Here is a 24,146-nt window from a genome sequence, read left to right as displayed (position 1 = left end):
AAAACCTGAAACCCTTTTTAGACAACACTCTTATGAAGTAAAGGTAGTTCCAGTGGGCTTCATCAGCTGAGAAATGTACTAAAAGCCCACTGGAACATATGTGCTTTGGTTAACTATATTAAACCATATTTATTAACTGTATTAAATTAGCTATATTAAAATATCTATATTTTGACAACTTTCGGCTAAAGCAGCTATCTGATTTTTCTTTTAGCTTGGTGATAATACAATTTACATTGTTATCTTTGTTATTTTTATGAAATTTTTGTTGGTTATTTATAAAGCACTGGAGAAAGCAATCCTGTGGTCCCTGAGAGGGCAATCCTGGGGCTGTAGACACTGCTACTACCTCAGAAGGGAGAGTCTGAGGGTAGAATTCAAATATAGCCCTACTTAGGGTAGACCCATTGAAATGAAAGGGACTTCAGTTAGTCTCAAGTCCCATTCATTTCAGTGAGGCTGCTCTAATTAGGACTTTAGTTGGATTCTACCCTCAGATCTGATTGCTGTCCACTGCTCTCTTGCAGCCACTGCGCAAAGAACTGTGTTGGCTGCTTCCCAAAGTCGCAGATGTGGCTGGAGAGAGAATGGGGTGTTCTGGTTGGTGGGGCGGGGATGGGGGCAGAGAGGCTGGGATATGATAAACCCTATGGCCTCTCCAGCCGTGGCCCAGCCCCTGCCAGCACAACTCTTTTAGACGGGCTCGAAGGCCCATCTAGAGGAAAAAGGAGGACAGAGTATTCATCCTTGGATACTCCGAAATAGGAGGCTTCCAGTCTTGGACTATATCCAAGATTGGAAGTATGCTCTCAGTTATTGCTTCATGACCTACTTGAGAACTATGAATCTATGAAGAATCTATGAATCTTCATGACCTACTTGATAACTATGAATCTAAAAACTCACTAATCTAAAAACTGTAATCACTCTTATGAAGCATTTGTGCTATATATTAAAACCTTCAAGCTCAAGTATAAGGTAACTTCCAAATGAAGATGCACAATAATCCAGAGACTGGTGTTTCTCTAACTTTGTCTCTAACTCCAGTACACGCCTTGACTACGCTATTTTCAAGGCGTAGTCAATTACCATAAACATTTTGCTCTCTGCAAATGAAAAACTGCCCAGATAAAAAACTGCCCAGAGTACATGCAATCCCAGGTGTGAATAGGTTTTTCCATATGGAATAACAACATATTCCAATCCTATATTAACGATAATAATAAATTATTACTCCAGTACAATGTCTATTTACAGGAAGTGCCTAGACAAGTATGGACATTTTGGGTTGATGCAGATATAGGGTCAGTGTTCATTCAGGCCTGTTTAGTTATCCAGAATAACAAATTGATGACCATCTTACACATCCTGATTTTGTAAGATATTTGCAAAATAGCTATTTGATCATCTTTCTTTCCATGTTGCAAGGTCAGGTTACCCTTTCATCACCTTTGACTTTTGCCAAGAAATTACATAGCTCACCTCTGTCCTTCGCAAATAAATATAAACTTATTAGCCCCTCTTGGTAGAAGGACAAAGACTACAGAAGAATTAATGAACACTGAGCAGAAGCCTACACTATTACCTCCGCCCTGCAATGATTAAGGGGCTGGAGCATCTCCCTTATGTGGGGAGGTTACAACAACTAGGTTTGTTTAGCTTGGAAAAAAGGAGGGTAATGATAGAAGTGTATAAAATTATGCATGATATGGAGAATGTGGATAGGGAGACATTTTTCTCCCTCTCTCAGAATACTAGAACCCGGAGTCATCCCATGAAGCTGATGGGTGGGAGATCTAAGACAAATAAAAGGAAGTATTTCTTCACACAGTGCTTAGTTAAATTATGGAACTCACTACCACAACATATAGTGATGGCCACCAATTTGGATGGCTTTAAAGGGGGTTGAATAAATTCCTGGAGGAGAAGGCTATCAATGACTACTAGCCCTGATGGTTGTGTGCTAGCTCCAGTATTCGAAGCAGAAACCTGTGTACACTAGTTACTGGGTAACATGGGTGGGAGAGTGCTGTTGCACCATCTCCTGTTTTGTTGGTCCCTGGTTGACAGCTGGTTGGCCACTGCTTGACAGAGTGCTGGACTAGATGGACCCTTGGTCTAATCCAGCAAGGCTCTTCTTATGTTCTTATTAGCTCTGTCAATAAGCTCTTGCATGTCTGAGTTTCAAGCTGAGTGGGCTTCAGTGGCAAGAGAAGGGAATTATAGCCTCAGGGCCTAGGGTGATGGGAAGGGTAAATGTATGCTCCTGTCTTCTTTGCCAAGGGTGATGAGGGGATGGCTCCTGGCTTCTCTGTAAAGGGAAGCAATGTCATGTTGTGGGATATAGAATTCACTAGAATTCTACCATTCCTATCGGTCTCTTCCGCCAAGACCCTTGTTCATGCTTGTTCACCAAGAAAATGGATGGCGCTTTATAAATAATAATAATAATAATAATAATAATAATAATAATAATATAAGATTACCCCTTAACAAGAATAACTACGATTATTTAGCAACCAGCTTGAAGATCAAAGAGAAATGGTTGGTTATCAAATAGTAGCAATGCAAACCAGTAGCAAATAGTAGCAAACCAGTCAACTCAGCTTGCATATATAACTACTCATTTTAATCTGTGATGTGTAGCTAGGAGAAAGAAGTAAGATTTTATTTAATAAAAGGCAGAAGATCCAATACCACTGTGTGATGTCCTTCATAATAAACATGTATTGGCATCATATGCTGTATGATAAATGTCACCTAGAGTGCACCTACTAGCATCTAGCAGCTGATCCAAATGTTGAGAAAGAGCATATACTTATGGTTTTCCCCAAGATTGTATTGCTTCAGAGAGTAGGCTGGGAATTTCTCTTTTGTTTCTCCCCTACTTCAAAAATGTCTTGGATGCAGAAACATGGCTGGGTAGTGGGGGTTAAAGATATTCTCCCTGACTTCCTAGCTTTCCATATTTAGGGATTTTTTTTATGTGGGCAGCATAGAAAGGTCTGGCTTTCCCAGAAGTGGTACAATCCTGGGATGACTATATTACATCCCCCCTAAAAAAGTTTGAATCTGCACCATGTATTCTTCTTGTCTAGGAAATGGTCAGTGGTATACCCCGTGTAAATGTTAGCATTCTTAACCATGTTATTTTTCCTGCTTTAGATTATTTGAAGAATTGTATGAAGATCATGGGGATACACTGTCCCTCCAATATGGTGGTTCTCAACTTGTTCATCGAGTAAAAACTTACAGAAAGATAGCACCCTGGACCCAGCATTCTAAAGATATTATGCAAACCCTTTCAAGATACTACAGTAATGCCTTTTCAGGTAAATTGAATTTTCTCTCTGAAATTGTCCCCCGTCCCCTCACTTCTTAGCTAAGAATCTCTAGATAAATACCAGTTTTATTGTGTCTTTGTAATTGTTAGCAATAGTCAGTCCTGACAAAGTGAGAACTCTTTTCTTAAAAAAAACGTTTTAACAACAGGCTACATGGTGCTATTGAATTTTTATGATGAAACTAAAACTAGGTCAAGCTAACATGTTAACAGCCTGCACCGTATTTGGGTCAAACTGAACTTTAAATTCAGCAACACAGATCTGGAGTTAAAGCATAAGGGTAGAGTACTGTAGTTATTATAAAGTGATGAGAATAAACTAGGCAAGCCTCAGGCTCATGCACTTCTCCTTCCTGGCTTTTGGTTCAGCTACAAGGAGTTCACAAGTTGCTTCTGTTGTTAATTAACCACAGTTTGTCATGTTGTCCAAAACCCAACAAGCTCTGGCTAATCTTAATTAGAGCTTGTTTGAAACAAGCCAACATCAAACCAAGCTGGCTAGTTTCAGCGAATAATAGCAAAATTCAGAGTTTGGATGTAATGCTAAAGTTTGGTAATTGAAATCAGAACAAAATCTTCCAAACTCCTCCTTGCAGCTGTGCTGGAGGAGAAGGCGGAGGAGCATTTAAGCCTGAGGCTTGCTGCAGCTCGTTCCTGACATGATAAACCGTGGTTTATCACAATGTCTGAATGCAGCCAATGTGACACTGGATATATACTGCTCACTGAGAGAAGGCAGAATGGCATCTGGCACCCTAGCACCCGCCAGATGTTTTGGATTACTGTTCCCATAAAACCCAGCCAGGATGGCCAGTGGTCAGGGATTACGGAATTTGTTATCCAAAACATCTGGAGGGCACCTGACTGGCCTTAAACCAACTGGCAGGTTTCCTCTCTTTAGAAGCTCTTGTTTAGGTTGTAGAATTATCTAAAAACAGTCAAGCGCTCTTTAAGATCCGAAGCACCCTGGGCATGAGCAGAAGGCATTCCTACATGGGGAGGAAACCATATTTACTCTGAAGAGCTCCCCATTCTGGGATGGAGCATCCTGAGAGAGAATGGAGACGGCTGCTTGAAGGAGGAACAGCCTGTATACGTGCACAGAACATGGCTGACTGTGCTTTTATGGCATTTATGCAGTTTTTCCCCCATTCTGAAATGTTGAAATGCCTCTCCTAAGGCTTAATTCCTAGCATTAATGCTTTAAGCTAGCTTGGCTGTTATTTTAGCCATGTCCCTATTGCAGTCCCCGAGAGCTTTTCTGAAATGGGATTTGGCTCCTGGGCTGGAAGAGTTTCCGCACACACACCCTTTTTAAAGTCATGGTTTACAGATCCACAGGGATCTGTGTTGTAACCAATGCTTTTCAACTTGTTCATAAACGATCTGGAATTAGGAGTGAGCAGTGAAGTGGCCAAGTTTGCCAGTGACACCAAATGATTCAAGGTGGTTAAAACACAAAGGGATTGTGAGGAGCTCCAAAAAGCCCTCTCCAAACTGGGAGAATGGCAGATGTGGTTCAGTGTAAGCAAATGTAAAGTGATGCACGTTGGGGCAAAAAGTCCCAATTCAGGTAAAACCTGATGGGATCTGAAGTAGTGGTGACTGACCAAGAACGATATCTTGGGGTTGTGATGGACAGCTTGATGAAAATCTCAACCCATTGTGTGGCCACTGTAAAGAAGGCAAACTCCATGTTAGGCATTATTAGAAAAGGAATTGAGAATAAGACTGCCAATATCAGACTGCCTTTATACAAATCTGTGGTGCGACTACACTTGGAATACTGTGTACAGTTCTGGTCACCACACCTAGAAAAAGACATAAAGCAGGAAAAACTGCAGGATATGAAGGATAATGATCCACTGCAGACCTAAATGTTTATGGTGCCACATTTCTTGTTATAGATTTTTGGAATATAAACCAGTGTATTTATCAAGAAACAGGACTGGGGCAGTCAGCTTCTCTTTAACTGATATATAGGAAAGTAATCCAATTACAGTATTTCTTCGATTGTAAGACGCCATCGATTGTAAGACGCACACTAATTTCAGTACCACCAACAGAGAAAAAACCCTAAGACACGCCTGCGATTCTAAGACGCACCCCATTTTTAAAGATGTTTATATGGGGGGAAAAGTGCGTCTTAGAATTGAAGAAATACGGTACCACATCCTGTTAATCATGGTGCACTGCAGTCCTAGTCATACTAGATCTGGTTCTTTAGTAGGGTGGTTTTTTTGTTTTGTTTTTTGCAGAGTGAAGGCGCTGAAGTGTTTTGACTAATTCAATTACTTTGGCCCATTAGCTCCTGGTTATAGCTCTTTCCATAAACAGCATACAAAAATGCGCTATAGGACACGTAGATATAATGATCATTTAAAAGAACTACCCTGTGCAGGATTTTCCTAATTGTAGTGCTTACTTTCAGCACCTATTGCTACATTTAAGGGGGAAATCTTCTAAAATTTTCGACAGTGCTTCATCTTGCACTGTTTAGTTTTATTCAAGCTACCATAGCTTAAGAATCAGCTTTGTTGTATTTGTTCATAATAATTACTTCAGTTTATTTTCACATTAAACAGACACAGTTTATTCTGAAGGCATTCCTAATGTTTTGCTTCCCTGGTATATTTCTCCTGTTTATTTTCTTCCAGTTGCATATTAAAAGTGTGTTTATTCATAGATATTTCATAAATCTATGATTTATCTTAGTATGTCATATTCTCTCTACTGACTTCATGGATTCGTCTTAGGCTGATCTCTGTCCTGATCTAGTGTTTGACTTAATTTGGAGGAGATTTCAAGGCCAGCCCTTGAAATGACAGGGGAGGGGTGAAAAGCTGGGGAGAGGAGGGCAGCCAAGAAAGGGAGAGGGCTTGCAATCACTGGGGAGGGCTTCATATTTATTTATTTTGATTTTACTTTACTTTCTCTTCTTAATACTTCAAGAGCAACAGCTTCCAAGAAGGTCGGCTGAGGGGCTGTTAGATCCTGTGGACCCCTCTATCCATGGGCAAAGAGGGAGGCCTGCTGTTAGAGCCTCTTTGTTGCAGGAGAAACCTCTGCTGCCATCTGTCTTCCACCACTAGTGCTCTGAGGGCAGTAGGGGGCATGTTGAGAGAAGCCTTTGATCCAAAGCCCTCTTGTCCCCCTGAGACACTACCCGGCAAGAGTAAAACTTTATGTCAGCCTGCCCTGGAGTTAGCAAAATCGATTCCCTTCCATTACAGTCAATAGGAGGGGAGAAGGGAAAGGGAAAGAAAACTGAGTGGAAAGAAGCAGAAAAAACTGCCTTGCCTTCTGTAGGGGGTTGGATTTGGTGGAGGCTGCATAATGGGTTCTCCCTCATCCAGGAAGATCAGATTGCTATACCCATCATTTTTAAACTGTCAGTAGCTTCAGCAGCAACCTCCCCTTTCTGAAATTATTTCAGGTGGAAAATTGTGACCCCCCCCCAAATGGCCACCCACAATTCTTCACCTGCAAATGGGGCAGCATTTGGGGGGGATGGGTGTTTTGGCCCACTTCTGGCCTCATCATGTTGATGGTTTACTCCATTGAAGCCAATTTGCTCCTTCACTGGCCATTGTTTCAAGAGAAGACTAACCTGCTATTCTCTTCACATTTTCCCTTACATCTTAAGCCTAGTGAAGAAACCAGAAGCACCTGTTGGGCTTGCTATCCCCCCTGTCCCTTCTTTCTCTTACGCAAATCCCCACGTTCCTTCGCTTTTCTGCATTAACCATGATGTAGAATGGTGTGCGCACTGAGCTTCACAGTAACCTTGGCTGTGTTTAAACTATAGCTGCCCCTTTTTGTTGCAGAATTAAGTTATTTGATTCTCCATAATTGTCCTAAAATTATCCAGCCTTTTAAAAAAAAACACAGTACATAATTTCTCATTTTGTAAATTGTGTAGCTTATGGCCAGTACAATTTGTGAATTTGTGGGCTACTCTGGAAAAGAATCATACCTTATATTGGGGTGAGGAACCTATTTCAGCCTGCAGACCAGATTCAATTTTGGAGCAGCTCTCAGAGGCTGCGTTCCAGCTGAGGGTGTGGCCAATGGCCAAAGGGGAAGGGCCAAAAATACCAGCGCACTTTAGCTTAAGGCCCTTTACTGCCAGAAACGAGGCCTCAAGAGAGGTATTTCAGACTTTTAGAATGGGGACAGATGGACCCAGGCAAAGGGATGTGGGTAGCTAGGCAACCCCAGAGGGCCAGATTATCCCCCAGGCCTGAGTTTCCTTACCTTGCTTTATATTTAGTAAGTATGCCATTAAACTCATCTGCATCATCTGCTAAGTGCTAATGGGTAGACACATATTTGGTATATCTAGATTAAATAAGGGATCCTATGAGAGAAGACTATGGAAGAGAAACTGCAGAGGAAGATTTGGAACACTGATGGTACCAAGGGTTATTCTTGCACTTAAGAAAACATTCCTCTTGGTTGAGTGCTTCTTTTGACAATTTAGGGATTTATTTAATAATTATAATAGACAGATTTTTTTTCTCTTTGTAAAATCTAATTCACCATGATCTTGCATACTGTATTTTGTATAAACAGTATGACAGTAACTTAAAGGATTTTTTAAATGGCATAACAATTCCTTTCATATTGTATACATCAAAGGTTGCCTATTTATATTGAGTTTTTTAAAAAACATGTTCTCCTAGTTGATTGCTCTGTGGGAGAAAATAATAATTGGATTTTATGTAGCGTATTATGCAAGATACCAGCTGCAGATGTATAACTTCAGAAGAAAAATCTTACATATACAATTATATATTAAGTTTAGCCATGTTTTTAATTTTAGGTTTTCAAGTATTGCATCGCTGGTGATTGCTTTTGAGACTTAACAGGGCTTGTATTCCTGTGCATTCCTGGTCTAACTCTTTGCAAGAAAGCTCTTTTGCCAAAGAGGAATACTCTAGTCTCGCCATGGATTGTTAATGTAAAAAGCATTTTAGAAGACCAGTGGTATGAAAGAAGTTGGTGCCAGGAAAAGCACAATTTTAAGGCTTGACGTGAGGTTGGAAATAAGTCTGAAAGTGAGTTCTATGTAAGAAGCAGTTAGGACTAAAATGAGATTATTATAAGAGGGAGGGACAAAGGGAAACGGAGGCACTATGCTGTCCTTGTCCTAGTGGTACCAAGTTAGAAGAAATATGGAGCTGCTGCAAAAATGTTATTCCTCTGTTACTTTCTCCCAGTAAAGGGTGTGCTTTGTATTCAGTTGAATCCCAAACGGAATCAGGTTGACTTGGATAGAATTGGGAGGTGAATTGAAGATTCAGGATTCGGAGGGACACAGAGAATGGATATATTTCTACCCACCTCTCCACCTAAGGACAGCACCAGGGTGGGGAGTGCAGGGGTTGTGGTTTTGTGACTGTCAGCTCTAGCAGTCACAGTGAATGGTTTCACGAGGGCTCTCCAATCCCAGTGCTCTGGGGGAGGGCTGTTGAAGTAATGTATTGCGTGACTGATCATGGGTTCAGCTCTGCTTGTTCTCTCTCCCAAGGGCAAGAATGTTAAAAGAGATTTGGTGGATTGTGTAGGATATAGTACGGTGTAGCATTGGGTGCTTGCTTGGAAAATGCTGAATGTTCAAGCCCTTTGGCGGCATTCACTATAAACTGCACATCCGTTACCTATCGCTGGCCTGTTGCACTTTCTTTGACTTTGGTGCCAATTGAACAGAACCCCAAAATAGGTTAAACTGTTTTTCATTTTTCATAACTCCAAAACCCCTGCATCTATCTTTCTGAAATTCTACAGGTTTCTTGGTGAGGGAAACCTCTATGATGTATGCCATTTTCATACAAATTACCAATAAACCCAGGGTGGGGGAAGGGGAATTGAATCACTCCTCACCCCCCAAAATCTCAATACTCCTCTTCCACAAAAAATGTTGCACATATCCTTTGGAAATTTTACATGTTTTTTAATTGGGATCCTCTCTATGCCATATATCATTTTCATAACAATTGCCCAGAAAAATGTCGGGGCATAAATGAATTCTTCTTTGGAAGCCCCCAAACTGTAAAGGCTGCTCTTACACAAAGCGCACCTATTCATCTGAAACTTGACAGACTTGGTCTCTGCAAAAGTTATCCAATTCTGCTTAGCAATAAAGGTGTTGGCAGTTCCCTTTTTAAAATAATATAAATTTAAAGGCATGTAGCGCAAAAAACACACACCCTATACCTATTTGTTTGAAATTTGGCAGGCTCAGAGCCTATTATGCCTGCAAATGCCACCTAATCCTGTTAAAGAGAAAAACAGCTATAGCAATTCGTTGCTTTCCAATGATAGTCAGCGGGAGGCATGAAGATTTGGAGTTGAAGTGGGCAATCTTTGAATCGGTCTGAGTTGAATTGGCTTCCTATCCCAATCTTGTGGTCTGTGCACACCTCTAGGAAAGCACTTTCCTTCATCCTGTGGCGGTTGTGCTCTCTGTGTCCCTGCTCCTGTCTCACTTAATTGGCTTCTGGGGACAGGAAGTAGCACAACTAGATAGCTTTTTGGTGTGAAGTAAGTTTTACAAGTTCGGGGGCAACTCCGCATAAGGTTCTGTTTTCAACTGCAGACCTGTGTGCCATAATGTTCATGGAATGCAATTCTATCCCCTTTTACCGCCACCCCCATCACATTTTAACCCTCCAGATAGTAAAGCTGCCTGAAGTGGTGGTGTGCTTCTATAGTTTTTAAAAAAAGTAAATCTCAAAATTATGACTCTGTCTTCCAGATGCTGACAGGCAAGATTCAATTAATCTGTTTCTGGGAGTATTTCAGCCTGAAGAAGGGAAGTCTCATCTTTGGGAACTCCCTACGGATTTTTACTTGCATCAGAAGGACACGATGAATCTCCTTCAGCCTAGGCGAAGGTATTTCACAGTACAACTATCATTCACTTACAGATGTACAGGTATTTTGAGAGATTGGGAACAATCTTAGTGTCCCTAATCATGTGTGTGGTGAGAGGGGTAAAAAAGAAAGGAGAAAAAAAGTCTTCCCTCTTTTTTTAATCCATGTGTAAGTGTGTGTGTATGTGTGTAATTTTAGAGAAAAAATAGGTGGGGGAGAAGGTTTAACCCTCCCCTCCTGGAATGTCCTGGTCCAAATCTGAATCGGGGCCACATGTGCTTACATAAGAGTAAAGGAAAAAGGTGCATAACTACACACCACACAATTAGTACAATGTGCAGCTTCGCCCTTAGAAACAGATGTGGCTGATTCCTGTCTGCACCTAATAGAACATTGGTGTGTGTCTGCTGTTCAACCTTTTTTTAAAAAATGGCTAGGTATGTGCTTCAGCATACAAGAAGAAGAGCAAACACCCTCACAAAATATGTGTTGGTCTTTTATTTAAAAAATTTCTAGGCTACTTTCCCAGAGGGCTTGGAGTAGCTTACATAAAATAAAAATGCAACAAAACTAAAAGAACAACATTGTATAATAGTCAATAAAACAGCCACAAAAGTCTCCAAAGAAATCAGCCAAATACAAGTTGAATATATATTTGCAACCCTCATGGAAAGTTATTGGGCCTCTTCAGGTGACACATCAGGCTCTGTGGTTAGCACTAACCACAAGCCATGCTATCGCACACAACACTTGAAGCCATGGTTAGTTCCTCTAACCCTGCTGCAGATGGTCCGACTGTGGTTAGTGAGTGAGCAGGGTTTAGTAAAACACATTGCACAAGACACCTTAAACCCTGCTGCTTAACCAAAAGCCTTAACCAGTAGGGTTTAAGGTGTCTTCTGAACAGGTCCTGTGTCAGCACCAAAAATGCGGACATTTCCAGAATTTAGGGGCTACTTGGTAAAGGCCCTGCTCCTAGCTGTCACCATTCTAATCAGGCATAAGAAAGGCAGACTACATAGGCCTTGATTTTTTGACTGCAGGTGACATTAAGCCTTGTACTGGGAAAGGTAGTCCCTTAGGTATGTGGATTCCAGGCCCTGTAGGTCTTTCAAATTCGGAAAAAGGAAAACAGAAAGGCACCAGGATGAAGGAGAAAGCCTCCAGGTGCATAAAAGTATGTTTGTTAACATATTTTATATATAAATCTCTGTTGGAGAGTCTTTCTGCAACAGAGCTGGAGTCCAAATACAGAAGTTGGTTGTAAACGAAAGAATGTCCATGCCGAACGATTTGTATTCAAAACATGTTGGGCTCAATAGACATAACTTCTCTGTATCAGAAGGCTTTCTTCCTCCCTGCCAAGTGGTGGATGGTGAAGTGGGGTAGCTGTAGTCTGTCACGATAACTCCCCATTCCATGTGCTCTGTCCAGCAGTCTCTTCTTATTCTTTTTTTATGTTAAACCTGTAGCAAGTACAGTATGTATGTGATGGCTTTCATGACTCTAAACATAGTGTCAGTATTCTTGGGGGAGAGCAAATAAAGTCATCCCAAGCCACACACACACACCATCTCCAAAAGTCTACTCTGGAGGCCTCACGTGAGGTAGCTTAGGGGACTGCAGGAGAGAGAAGAAATGGGTGAAAATGCCTCCCCCCACCTGTTTCTTTAGGACTCTGCTAAAACAGGGACTCTTCTGTAAGCAGAATGGAAGACCTCCTTCCATTCATGAAGGGCATTCTTGGATAAAGCCTATTGTGTCCCACTTCAGTTTGTCAGACTTCTGAAACTAGAAGTTGGTAATGCAATTAAAAGAGAACAAGTAGAATTCTCTTCTGTTCCACATTTTCTCATTATTACAGGATATGGCCAGTTTTCAAGGAAGGGTGCTAAACAAATATATGCAAAATCTGCTTAGCATCTTCTTTCTTGTTAACGCAAATCATCATGCTAATTTGTGTTCCAGAAAGATTGGCTGTCACCTTTGTTTTATGCCTTCAGTGAGTGGTTCCTCCACATGATTCCTAAAGTAAAATTCAAAGTTGGTTTTGCATTCTCAGTATTTGAAAATATGTGTGTTTCCTTTAACAATAAAAACATAACTAAAAGGTACTTGTAGGCTACCGGTAAAGGAATATCCATGTCATTTTCAGATGTGTGTTTCCTCCCACAATACCACACATACACACACACACAAATCTTGCTGTTATATTTTTAATGTAACTTTCAAAGGAAAGCCAAAATTTAAATAGAGTCTAGAATCTGAATCTGCTAAAATGTCAGTCACACTCAGTTGATTAGGCTTTAAAGCACCATGTCGCATTGCCAAGTTATTGTTTTTGAACTTTTCATTTTTTTTTAAATGCTGCTAAAATTTTAAGCTTTGATATTATAGATGCAAACATGTATGTGGATTTTTAAGATCAATGGATATTTACAGAGCAGATTAATAAAGCTATCCTGGCCTCCTGACTCAACAAATTCTTCATAAAGGCACAATTAACACAAATAAAAGTTATACGCCCTTGTAACCAAGGAGGAGTTTATATCTTTTCACACTTAAGGTACCAGATCAGATTATTTTTCAGTCAAACAAGTAGCAAAGTTGGACCAATTTGTGTATAGCAATAATATGCAGGGACTAAGATCCTTCTCCCTGTGTGTTTAATGGATTAAGGTGGAGATCGTTAACCATTAACTATTAACTAACCATTAACCTTAACCATTGTGGGTTAAGGTGGAGATAGTTCTGAGAACATACACAGCTCTTCCCATGTTCATAGTAAGTGAAAGGAACCCCCACATATGGATAGATCTCATGTGTTGGTTCTCAGCCAAGTCTACTGGACCCGTTTTGAGACACACGACTGTTCTCCTATTTTCATTATGACTATCAATACTGTAACTCTGCTACATTTTATGTATAAAAAGGGATTGTGGGTGGAAATGTTTAGGTTAGACAATTATAATTATAGCTATAAATATATTTAATAACTATAATATAATTATAAATGGACAGTTCTCACGATGGAGGGGTATAAGAATAGGGTCCCCTGAGGATCTGTTTTGGGGACAGTGCTTTTAACTTAATCATAAATTATCTGGACGTAGCAGTAAGGTGGCCAGGTTTACTAATAACACAACATTATTCATGGCGGTCAAAAACAAAAAGTAATCAGAAAGTACTCCAAAAGGATCTCTCCAGATTGAATGGGCATTTAAAATGGCAAAAGGCAATTTTGTGGAAAGAAGTGTAAAGTGATGTACAGGGGGTGGGGTGGGGTGGGATTGCGTTACAGATACACTGAAGGGGGCTGAACTGGTGGGGATTGACCATGAGTTACGGCAGGTTGCAGTATGTTTTCAGCATAGATTTAAATGGAGAAAGAGAAGAAGCATTATGTAACTGTTCTAGGAGCTAGTTACAAATATAAGGGGATTCCGGGGAGAAAAGACGGTGCTGTATAAAGTAACAGGAGATCTTTTAGAATAGCTATTTCTTAAATTGTACATATGTTGTTTTTTGTCATACTTAAAGCTACACTTTCTGGTGGACTCCAGGTATACTAAATTACTTGCCACTGCCTTTTGATGAGGGTAAGTTCTATTTATTATCCATATTTTTACTTTATTTTCAAGGAATTTTAGAAATTCCAGAGCCATAATATGGGCTACACAATCATATACTCCCATCATAATACTGGGCAGCTGGACCTAGCATGCTTTTACTTGCTCACAGTGCCCCACAAAGAGGTCAGGGGCATTGTGGGAAATTAAAAGTGTGACTAGATTTTAGCCACCCAGGACTGCTCAGAGCACAAGGCTAGAATTAAGGGGGGACCAGGGCAGACACCAGGGCAGACATCAGCGTGACAAGAGTGCTGAGGTCTTGGTTGCTGCCTGTGACGCGTCTTGCTCCCACCCCGTGTCGTCTCCACTTCACCTGAGACACCCACAAGCTACTTGACAGGACTCTCCACGCCACTAGCACTCAGGACCGCTTCAATCCCCCCTTGTGCTAATGATGTGTGCGAGTGTTTCGGCTTACTGCTGCTCCTCCTATCTCGCCTTTATTCTTCAGGCTCCACAGCCGAGCAACCTAGCTCCCAGTTTCCCATTCTGCTGCCACCATTAATTGTTCTCTCCTCAGACACTCCTCCACAGACCACACCAGTTGTTTGTAAATATAATTTGAATTTATTAACTTAAGTAAATGCGTGTACAAGCTTAATGGTTTCCTCAGTGCAAATGCGTATGGTTACAAGATTCTAAGTGTATTGGTTTCTGTCACTTCTTTATTACAAGGTTCCACTACAGAATCTTAAAACCATCTACTTTTCTCTACTTCACAGAATTCTAACCTACACACTGTATCTCTCACTTTCTTCACATACCATCTCATACCACGTCCTCTCACTCACTTAAATATATATAGATACATTTCTCCAGCTCCTCCCACTCTTACTCAGCCAATCTGCACTCCTCCTCAACCATCCAATCAACACTCAGGCATTCAACCCCCCTTCACAAATTGTAAGTACCTTGAGGCCTACTTATTTCCTGAACCTTATACACAGTATAAACAATAACTTTGTATATTTACATTTACGGCATATAAGGCAGCAGAACATCACACTGCCCAAGAATGCCAGTTGCTGAGGCTAATCCAGAATGCAATATATCCCTGCACTTTAGGCATTAATCACCAGTCAGTCTTCCACCTCTCCATAACAATAACCAAGTGGCCATGCACTGGGACACTCTGCCCTCACCAGCAGCTGTCTAGGCTGGCAGGCAAATGTGAATGTCAGACTGAAAGTTGACATGGCCGTTGTAGTACTTTTCCAAATAATAAATAATGCTATATTTGCACCATCACTAATCTAGCGCTATTAGCACAATATGTCACCAGCACTTTGTCAATAGAGTGGATAACTAGCATTGCTTAAAAAGAAAAAGAGAGAGCAGGTATACATTGCAACACCAGAGAGAGAAACACACAGCCCTCAAGTACTAAGTACTTGTTTCTTTAAAAAAAGAGAGAAAAAGTAAACCTTTATGGAATGGCAGAGCATATATTCAGAGTGCTGGGATTACTTTTCTCAGATGGTGGTTTAATGAATCCTATTTAATGATCCTATTTTGTTAGCTGCCTTGGGTGTTAGAAAAACAGTGTATAAATAAATTCATACTTTTTTTTTGGCTTGGCCAATAAATATTGTTTAGTATTATTTGGGGAGGGGTGTTATTGCGTTCTTTCTGTCTCTTAGGTGCAAATGATTTTGGTTAGGTAAACATTTTAAATGAAGGATGATCAAAGTTCCATGATACATAACACTTATCTGTATATTTTGACGGCTGTCTGTGTGTACACACACACACACAGAGAGAGAGAGAGAGAGAGAGAGAGAGTACATACACATATTAGTTACTGCAAGATGAACTTTCTTTAGCCTTGTCAAGAGATTTACTATTATGTGTTTTACTGTTTTAGTGACATGTCCTGAAAACAGAAGAAAACTAATGGTGAAGAAATTTCATAAGTTTGATGAAGAGATCGACATCCATAATGAATTTTTTCGACCGTATGAGCTCAGCAGTTTTGATGACACCTTTTGTTTGGCAATGACAAATTCAATACGGTATGTGTATTTTTAGTTTTTATAATGTAGCATTTTAATCCAGCTCTTCTCAAAAGTCAAATGAAATTGAATTCTTTATAAGGACACCCCTTGATTAGCATGAATTCTACTTAGCCTCAGAATAGCCTCAGAATGGCATACATATAGGAGAAAATGGGCGTTTCAAATTCTTGAATATTTTTTTTCCTGAATTCTCTGAATTCTGTGCTGAATTCTATAAACATCAGCATGCTCTGCTCCTAGTTTTACAGGATCATTGACATGTGCCCATTTTCTTATATGGTGCATTCAGATGTCAATCCAGATGTGCAAGTACCCACCATGAAGGAGCTGTTTTGAGATGCTCCTCCCTTGGTGGTGCATGGGGGGCACCTTTTCATATGAACCAGCCATAAAGAAGTTAATCTGAAGCTGTGTTCACACATGTGAATTTGGTTAGAGGAAAAACTACTTAATCAATGTATAATATTGCATCTCTGAGAAGGGCAGCCTAAGCAGTTATTCACGTACGTGTGTGTGTGTGAGAGAGAGAGAGAGAGAGAGGGAGAGAGAGAGAAAGAGAGAGAGATTTTTTCATCAAATCAAACTCAATGGGGACACTTTCTAATTTGAATGTAAAAAAAACCCAAGCATAACTTTTATCCAGGTATGTTTTGATTTCACTTGAATTTGTTTTGTCTATTCTTTTTAACTGCCAGTACTTAATTAAATTAGCAACAGAGACATCTTGGTTTAAGTACTACATACATGCTATCAAAAACAGTTTTAGCATGTATAATTTCAACTTCTTTCTGCTTAATTTTTTAATGGAAAATGTGTCTGAACTGACCACTTGTTCCAGTTGGTGAGAAAATATTTTCATGAAGGTAACAGCTTGTTGAATTTGCATATTGACTCTTTCCCCCATTTTCTTTAGAGATTTTATGCCCAAGAATGTTGGCATTGATCCTAGCCCATTTACTGTACGTAAACCGGATGAAACTGGAAAATCTGTTTTGGGGTAAGAAAATCAATGAATTAATGCCCTGTAAGGCATGTTTATTTATTTTAATTTACTTATACAGTACATCAAGTTGCACTAATATTATGCATAATTCTATGAAATCTGTGAATCAATTATGCATATATATTACCCTTGTGAATCAATGTTTTGTACAGTTAGACAGATTTGTGAGGCACAAGGATAAAAGCCTGAAGCGTTAGGTTCTCGATCCATAATCTTGAGTTAAGAAAGCCTTGTCGATTTCAGTAGGCTTCCTGCCAGCAAGACCCAAGGAAACATAGGCAGAGGAGGAGAGCAGAATTCCCCTTTGCTCCTGTTCAGTGAGATTTGTTTTATGCTGTTTCCTTTTCCTCCCTTCTTATTCTCTTCCCTAGGTCAGGCTGAGGCACATCCTGTGGCGGTAGCATAACCTTCTGCTATTGTGCCAGGGATATAGGCGTACATCCATTCTGCTGACTCATTCTTCCCCGAGCTTATCTTCTTCTAATGGGGAGAACAAGACAGTTGGAGGAATTTGGTAATTACAAATCCAGTGTCTTGCAAGCTGTCATCAGAAAAACGAGCCTTCGTTTTCGTTTTTCTGTTGTTCCACTTCCCTTCATATGGTAGGTGATAAGTCTTTGGTCTTGCCAGGAAATGTTTCTTGTATATTTCCATCAAAACCTCAAGCATTTGGGACGGGATTGCACATTGGCTCTGCTGAGATAACACAAATAAGGGCATGTGAGGAGGAAATAACCCTTTCTCACCTGCTACTTTTCGTCTGCAAATCCCTCTGAGGCTGTCTCTCCCACCCCAACTAGGTTTACCTCCTGCCTTTGATACAACTGCAAGGGTTGGGGGAGTGGGTATTTGTAGCAGGAAATTGGCTGGTGAAAGACTAGTTAAGCAGTCCCTCCTATAGATTCCCTCTTGCAAATGTCTCCCTGCTATTCCTGCGTTAATTTTACAGCCCATGTTTGCCTCATTAATGTGTGGTTCTGATCTTATTGTAGAATGTTGGGCCATTCAGCTGAAAATAGTTAGTTTAGCTGTTGAAGCGGTTGTTTGCTCCCGTATCTGTACTGTATAGGAGGAAGATCGGCAAGGCTTCTCTGGCTGTCAAGAAAAGACAGTGTTGATTCCCTGTTTGTGAGCTGCTCTTTGCACACAGTGGCCTGGTTCAGACGACACACTAAACCATGCTGCTTAACCACAAAATGGTTAATGGAATGCGTTAAGGCCAATGCATTCCGTTAACCATTTTGTGGTTAAATAGCATGGTTTAGTGTGTAGTCTGAACCAGGCCTATGTATGAACTAGGTAGTGCTGGGAAAGATGATTTCTGCACATTACTCATTCTAGACGGATTTGTTGTGGGATGTGTAGCAGCAATTGTGTTCACACATGTCCCCCAGTTTCCCCAGTAATTTAAAAGGCTCCAGTGAGTAGTTTACTGAATGCAAATGCACCCAGAGTGTGATCGCTTTCTCCACAGAGAATCCAGTAGTAGCTGCTGGTGTGAACTCTTTCTACAAGAACAGCATATAGACCAATAGTGTATTCTCACATTGGTGTACTTATCACAGCTGCAGTCCAAGTAATGGGGTTTAATGTTGTGCTGAGGCCTCTTTAAACTTGTATTGATTTCCCACTTTTTCTCGGATATTTTTTTTTGTAATGCTACTTTTGTGTCTTTATTATTGGTATGTTCAAACGAGTAAGGCAACTTGTTCTTCTGACTATGTACAAGAAACTGTTCTGAGATCTTTGGTTCTTCCAGTCTGTTCTCATTGATTTTTATTTTATTTTTTACCACTGTTTTCTTTAAAAGAACATCTCGAGTACAGTTTATTTCTTTCATCAGCCTCTAAAAATCCATTTGCTGAGAATACAGTAGTTTTATATTTCTAAGGAGGAGATTACTTAAATGTATGCAAGAGATCAATAAGGCTATCTGTGCTGGGAATCCTAAAGTATAATTTTAAACTTAATGTTTCACAAGCAGTAGAATAGATCAGTTGAATTACTTTCTTTGGAATAGCTCAAAAACTCCAAATTGTTGCTTTTGGAGCCATATTTTCAAAGTATGTTCTGATCCTGGTTTGGAGCCATTAAATTACTTCACTAGTTGGCAATTCATAGTTTTCTATGGCTGGATTGTAAGTATTAATAAATGACTCAGTTCCTCTAACAAAACCTTCCTCTGTTCTTGCATTTATTTGTAGAGTTGTCCCTGATAACCTAAATAGTAAAGCTATTTTAATTGGGAACTTATATCTAAATGTATTTGCACATCAGTTTGAGATGTGGTAGTAGTCCATGTTCAAGTCAAGATGACAGGAAGGCCCAAGTGATTCAGAGGCAGTACATGCCGTAGATTTAGTTGGGAAACAGCAAGTGTGTTACAGAGAACAACCAGTAATTAGAAAACCAAAAAGTCTGGCACATAAATGGAACAAAAAGTAGAATGATATACAATGGCAAAATTCATGGAGCTTTCTTCAAAGATGGATGGTGTAAAATGACTGAGGGTTGGTGCAGACTTTAATGCTCCTCCTCTGTTGAGCTGTGATTATGACAAGTGTTAGCTTTAGCACTGCACGTTCTGTCTCTTTTCCACACACACCCCACCAGTCCTTTCTCTCTTGCTCAAATTTTGCCCAGTGGTCTTAATCATGACCTGGATATATTGTTATCTCTTAGGGCCAGCGATGATGGCAACATTCTCAGTGTCTGAACAATGGTTAAGAGACTGAAAGCAGTCCACGCGTTCAGGTACTCCCTTGCCTGGCCCTCCCTTTTGCATGAAGAATCCTCACCACCAGCAACAGCCTTTACCTTGGCTAAGGGTTAACACAAACCAGGGTTCTTTCCTAACCAGGATTTGCTGAGACTTGTGCTGCCATAAGCCTTACCTGTGGTTACAGTTGGGGTGACAGAACTTGCTAAGAGAGAGGGAGCACACAAAGAGAGGGAGCCTTGTAGCTCCCAATCTCATAACAAAGTGAACCGCCCAGGGAGCTTCGGCTGTTGGGCGGTATAAAAATGCAAATAATACTAATAATACTAATACTAATACCTAGGAAAAGTGTTTGTTTTTTCTCATTTCCAATCCACTGTGTTGTCTCTTGAGGGTAACTATGGTTGAGTCTAGCTGTCTTTTTCTTGAACTCATGATGCATAATTTTCAATTTTCTTTAGGAACAAAAGCAATAGAGAAGAAACAGTGCTGCAGCGTAAAACGGCTGCTAGCGCTCCACCACCACCCAGTGAGGAGGCTGTGTCCAGCAGCTCTGAGGATGATTCTGGGACTGATAAAGAAGACGAGGGGGCTGTGTCTCAGCGTTCAACACCCGTGAAGATGACAGACACAGGAGATAATACCAAAATAACAGAAGTAAGAAATTGAGCTAACATACAAAGAAACACCATCACTCACCCTCCCTCCCTCCCTCCCTCCCTCCCTCTCTCTCTCTCTCTCTCTCTCACACACACACACACACACACACAGAGTAAACTTGTTCTAGTATAATATTTAATATTCGTTGAAGGCTTACTCTGACCATGTACTTGAGGCTTTTGTTGCTCAGCAATAAGAGAAGGTATCACATAGTTTTAAAAAGAAGACAGTGGTTCTTTTAACCGGACCTCAGGAGTAGACACAGCACTTACAAAGCAATTTAATGAAACATTTTGTTTTAATATACCTTGAAGAACTTGATCTGCACCTGTGTTTTAAATAGAACTAGGTAATTCAGCTAGGAGTGAAAAATGGGTTAATAGAGTATTGGCTTAGTACAGAAATATGGCTTAATAAAGCATTTTCAATTGTGAACACTAATTTTGCCAGATGATACTCTTGTGCAGACTTCAGTGCAATTATAATATTTCAATTTCTGGAGATGTTAATGAAGATCTTTAAACACAATAACATTTGGCAGCTTAGCAGTTTATACCAACAGAATCTGGATTTTTAAGATTGTATAAGGGAATGAGCACAGCAGCCAAATGGTAGGAAGAAAACAGGCTACGATACCATTTCTCTTGCAAAAGGTGATTATATGCCAGGAGTCTCTGGCCGGTTTGCCTCCATGATCAATGCTTTAACGTAATGTGCTTGCTGTGGGAGAATTTACTGTGGAGACAGGAATCTTCATGAATTCCAAGGGTTGTAAGGCTAACCCAAACCATTTGTGTCCCCAAGCAGCTGCGCCACAGGATCTTTAATAGTATTGCAGGATTTTTAAGAGTATTGCCAATCTCTTAACAAAGTGCCTTAATGAAGGAAAAGCTACTTTCATTTTCTCATATTACAGCCTGTGCATGTAAAGAGCTGTGCCCCAGAAACCCTTTTAGTCTTGCAAAGGATACTGGGGCACACCTCTCGGATCATACAGTGACAGTGGTTCATCGGACCACACAGTGGACTTACTCGATTTCAGTAGAAACCTTTTGCTTATTATGTACCAAATGAACGTACCTTTAGCTTTTTTGGGAGGGGGACCTACTGGAAGGTATTTCTGCTTACGTGTAGAGCCCCAGAGTTATTTCCCCTCTCCCAAAATTCATTCTGGAGGTTCTCCAATTCCCCTGGAGCTAGTTCATGCCTTCACTCTTGCGTAAACGGGGCCTTTACTGCCACCATTTACCCAGCGGGGGAAAACATTTAATTTCCGGAGCACCATTGTGCTTGGAGAGCAGGTCCTTGAGTCTGCTGCGGGCACCCAGCTGAGCCCAGGGGGTGGGGGTGGGGGTGGCGGATGCAGGGGAGTTCATTGGACTCCTGGACTCAGGCATCTGCAACTTCCCTAGTTGAGGGTGAGAGCTGCAGACAGAGGGTAAAATCCAACACTGCCTGAGCAAACTTTCACTCGCATGACAGTACGTTCCTATTCTCTCCACACCACCAGCCCCAGATCTCCTCTGCAGGGTCCACTGAAACTCTGGAGCAGATTTGAGGAGGGGGAAGAAACTCTGTCCCACTGGCGTAAACTGTTAGTGGAGACTGCCATTGGACACAATAGCCAATAGGGCTTTTTCCCTCCTGAAAAATCACATCTGAGCTCAGTTAGTTCATTGCCGCTGTTTCACTTCTATCTACATGGCTATTCACTTGGCATGATCTCTGGCCTTTTTTTACCCTCTTAAGCACCTGATCTATTCCTGACAGCATAGTGCCAAATTGCTGTGATACATTGCCTAGCTAGCTCACCTTGCCCGCTCTTCACACATAGTAACTGGAGAGAGAGAAAATGAGTCACAGGGAGTTTATGGGAAAATACAGGACAGGAGCATTGTAAGATAATAAAAATTGTTCCAGTAATTTTAAAGAAAAAATGATTATTTTTTTGACAGGGTGAAATTAAAGTACGAAGACTTGTTACATTGCCACATCCACAATTGAATTCTAATGTAACTTTATGGCTAATTTATACTTATTTCACAAATGTGCAATTTCTTTTGAAGCGTAAGAAAATGACCTGAAAGAAATGACATCTATTTTTTTCTATTAAGGACCTATGTTTCCCTTTAATGTTTCCTTCCTAAAATGAAAGTGTATAAAATATCATGAGCTCAGATCATACAGTATGTCTAGAAATCTTTGCAATGTATAGGTTGTTAGTTGCCCTGGACAGGATATAAATCAATGTTTTTGTGGACCCTTCTTCAACTCCCAAAGTGTGTCCCTAATTCTGTACTTTTGTTGGAAACCGGGGAAAGCTCTCTTTCGCTTAGGGCTTGGTGGTCTGCCTTAAAATTTTGGATGGAAGTTAGTCTTTTTGGGAGGGGCTCAGGACAACTATGTGAACAGCTTGTCCAAGTTTCTTGCCAGGAAGGCAGCTTCAAGTGGTCTCTCCTCTTCCCTCCTCCTTAATCTGGGCTTGAATTTTGCTTTTAAATCTGTTAAACAAAGACTGTGGGATATAGCCTTCTGCGACTTACGCACTCGCTCTTATGTTTCTTGCTCTCCCAGTGCATTGCACGTTCATTACGTTGGGCCTCTTCAGCTGGCTGACTATTTAAAGAACCTGTCGGTGGCTGAATATCGTATTGCTTTCTCCAAGGCCAGATGCAATGTTTATTCTATTGAATTACTTCGGGGCAGATATGCTGGTGTCCCTTATCAGGAACGACAGTGCCCCTGTAGGAATATGGAAGTGGAGACGATGGAGCATATCCTTCTGTCCTGTAGCTTTTATAATCAGGCCCGCCATCTTATGATCACCCCATTGTTGAGTAAGCTGTCCAGAAGTTCAGACATATTTTATGTTAAGTTTCTATTGGAAGATAAGTCCTCAAGAATAACTTTGGCTGTTGCTAAATTTCTTACAGTGGCGGCCAGGGTTAGAGCTCTCTGTGTATTAGACGAAAGTTGATAATAGCTCTAACTGTATGATGTTTCGTGTTTGATTCTTGTTTTTTCATGGATCTATGGATCGCAGTAAAGAAGTATGGTATGGTATGGTATGATATAAATCAATAGATGTTAGAATAAAATCAGAGACCTCAACATTGTCATGCAACTGCCATTCCTTTTACTAGAATGTGATATTTTGAAGATCCCACATTCTTACAAGTGGGAACTGCAACAAAACATTGCAGTGTGGAGTGTTCCTGCTCAAAGTTTCAGCCAGCCATACCTTCTTCCAGAATACTCCATTCCATCCCCCCCCCTTTTTTCATTTCTCCCTCTTCCAACAGAAAGCCAGTGTTCCACAGTCACTGAGCATGCCCAGTTCTCATTAGGCTGATTTTGGAGGTCCCTTTAGGAGTTTCCCCCCTCTAAAGTACCATTACATTGAGCCGGCTGATATCTCCCTTATATGGGTGCTGCCCTCAGGTGTGCTTGAGAACGCTGCCCCATTGCAACTGCCAGTCTCTTCCATTTCTGAATGTGGAATGGGGGAGAGGAGCATCTTGTCCTTTACCTCATGCAGCAAAATGCCATCCCTAGTCAATCTTCTCAAACCTGATGTCCTCCAGGTGCTTTGGAATTTGGAACATGGGAAGCTGCCTTATTCTGAGTCAGACCTTTGGTCCATCTAGCCCAGTATTATCAACACTGACTGGCAGCAATGGCTCTCCATGGTTTCAGGCAGAATTCTTTCCTATCCGTACCTGGAAATGCCAGGGATTGAACCTGGAACCTTCTGCGTGTCCAGCATGTGCTCTATAACACTGAGCTATGACCCTTCTTAACTTCCATCAGCCCCATCTGGCATTGCCCATAGTCAGGATTGCTGGGACTTGTAGTCCAAAAAATCTGGAAGGCACCAGGTTGGGGAAGGCTTGTC

The 24,146-nt window shown here is 40.8% G+C and overlaps 1 protein-coding gene across 1 annotated transcript in view; it reads left to right on the top strand.

The window, feature by feature from the left end:
* FIG4 (FIG4 phosphoinositide 5-phosphatase) overlaps window positions 1–24,146 on the top strand; it is an 85,652-nt gene that overhangs the window by 52,970 nt on the left and 8,536 nt on the right. Inside the window, exons 15-20 of the mRNA XM_063124796.1 lie at window positions 3,166–3,332; window positions 10,104–10,242; window positions 13,763–13,821; window positions 15,719–15,866; window positions 16,783–16,866; window positions 20,053–20,248. Of these exons, the coding sequence (XP_062980866.1) occupies window positions 3,166–3,332; window positions 10,104–10,242; window positions 13,763–13,821; window positions 15,719–15,866; window positions 16,783–16,866; window positions 20,053–20,248 (793 nt within the window). The remainder of the gene's footprint in view (window positions 1–3,165; window positions 3,333–10,103; window positions 10,243–13,762; window positions 13,822–15,718; window positions 15,867–16,782; window positions 16,867–20,052; window positions 20,249–24,146) is intronic.

The sequence above is a fragment of the Elgaria multicarinata genome, chromosome 4 (assembly GCF_023053635.1).
Source record: "Elgaria multicarinata webbii isolate HBS135686 ecotype San Diego chromosome 4, rElgMul1.1.pri, whole genome shotgun sequence".
Classification (NCBI taxonomy): domain Eukaryota; kingdom Metazoa; phylum Chordata; class Lepidosauria; order Squamata; family Anguidae; genus Elgaria; species Elgaria multicarinata.
The sequence above is the reverse complement of the archived record's forward strand: the minus strand, read 5'-3'. Positions and strand labels throughout refer to the sequence as shown.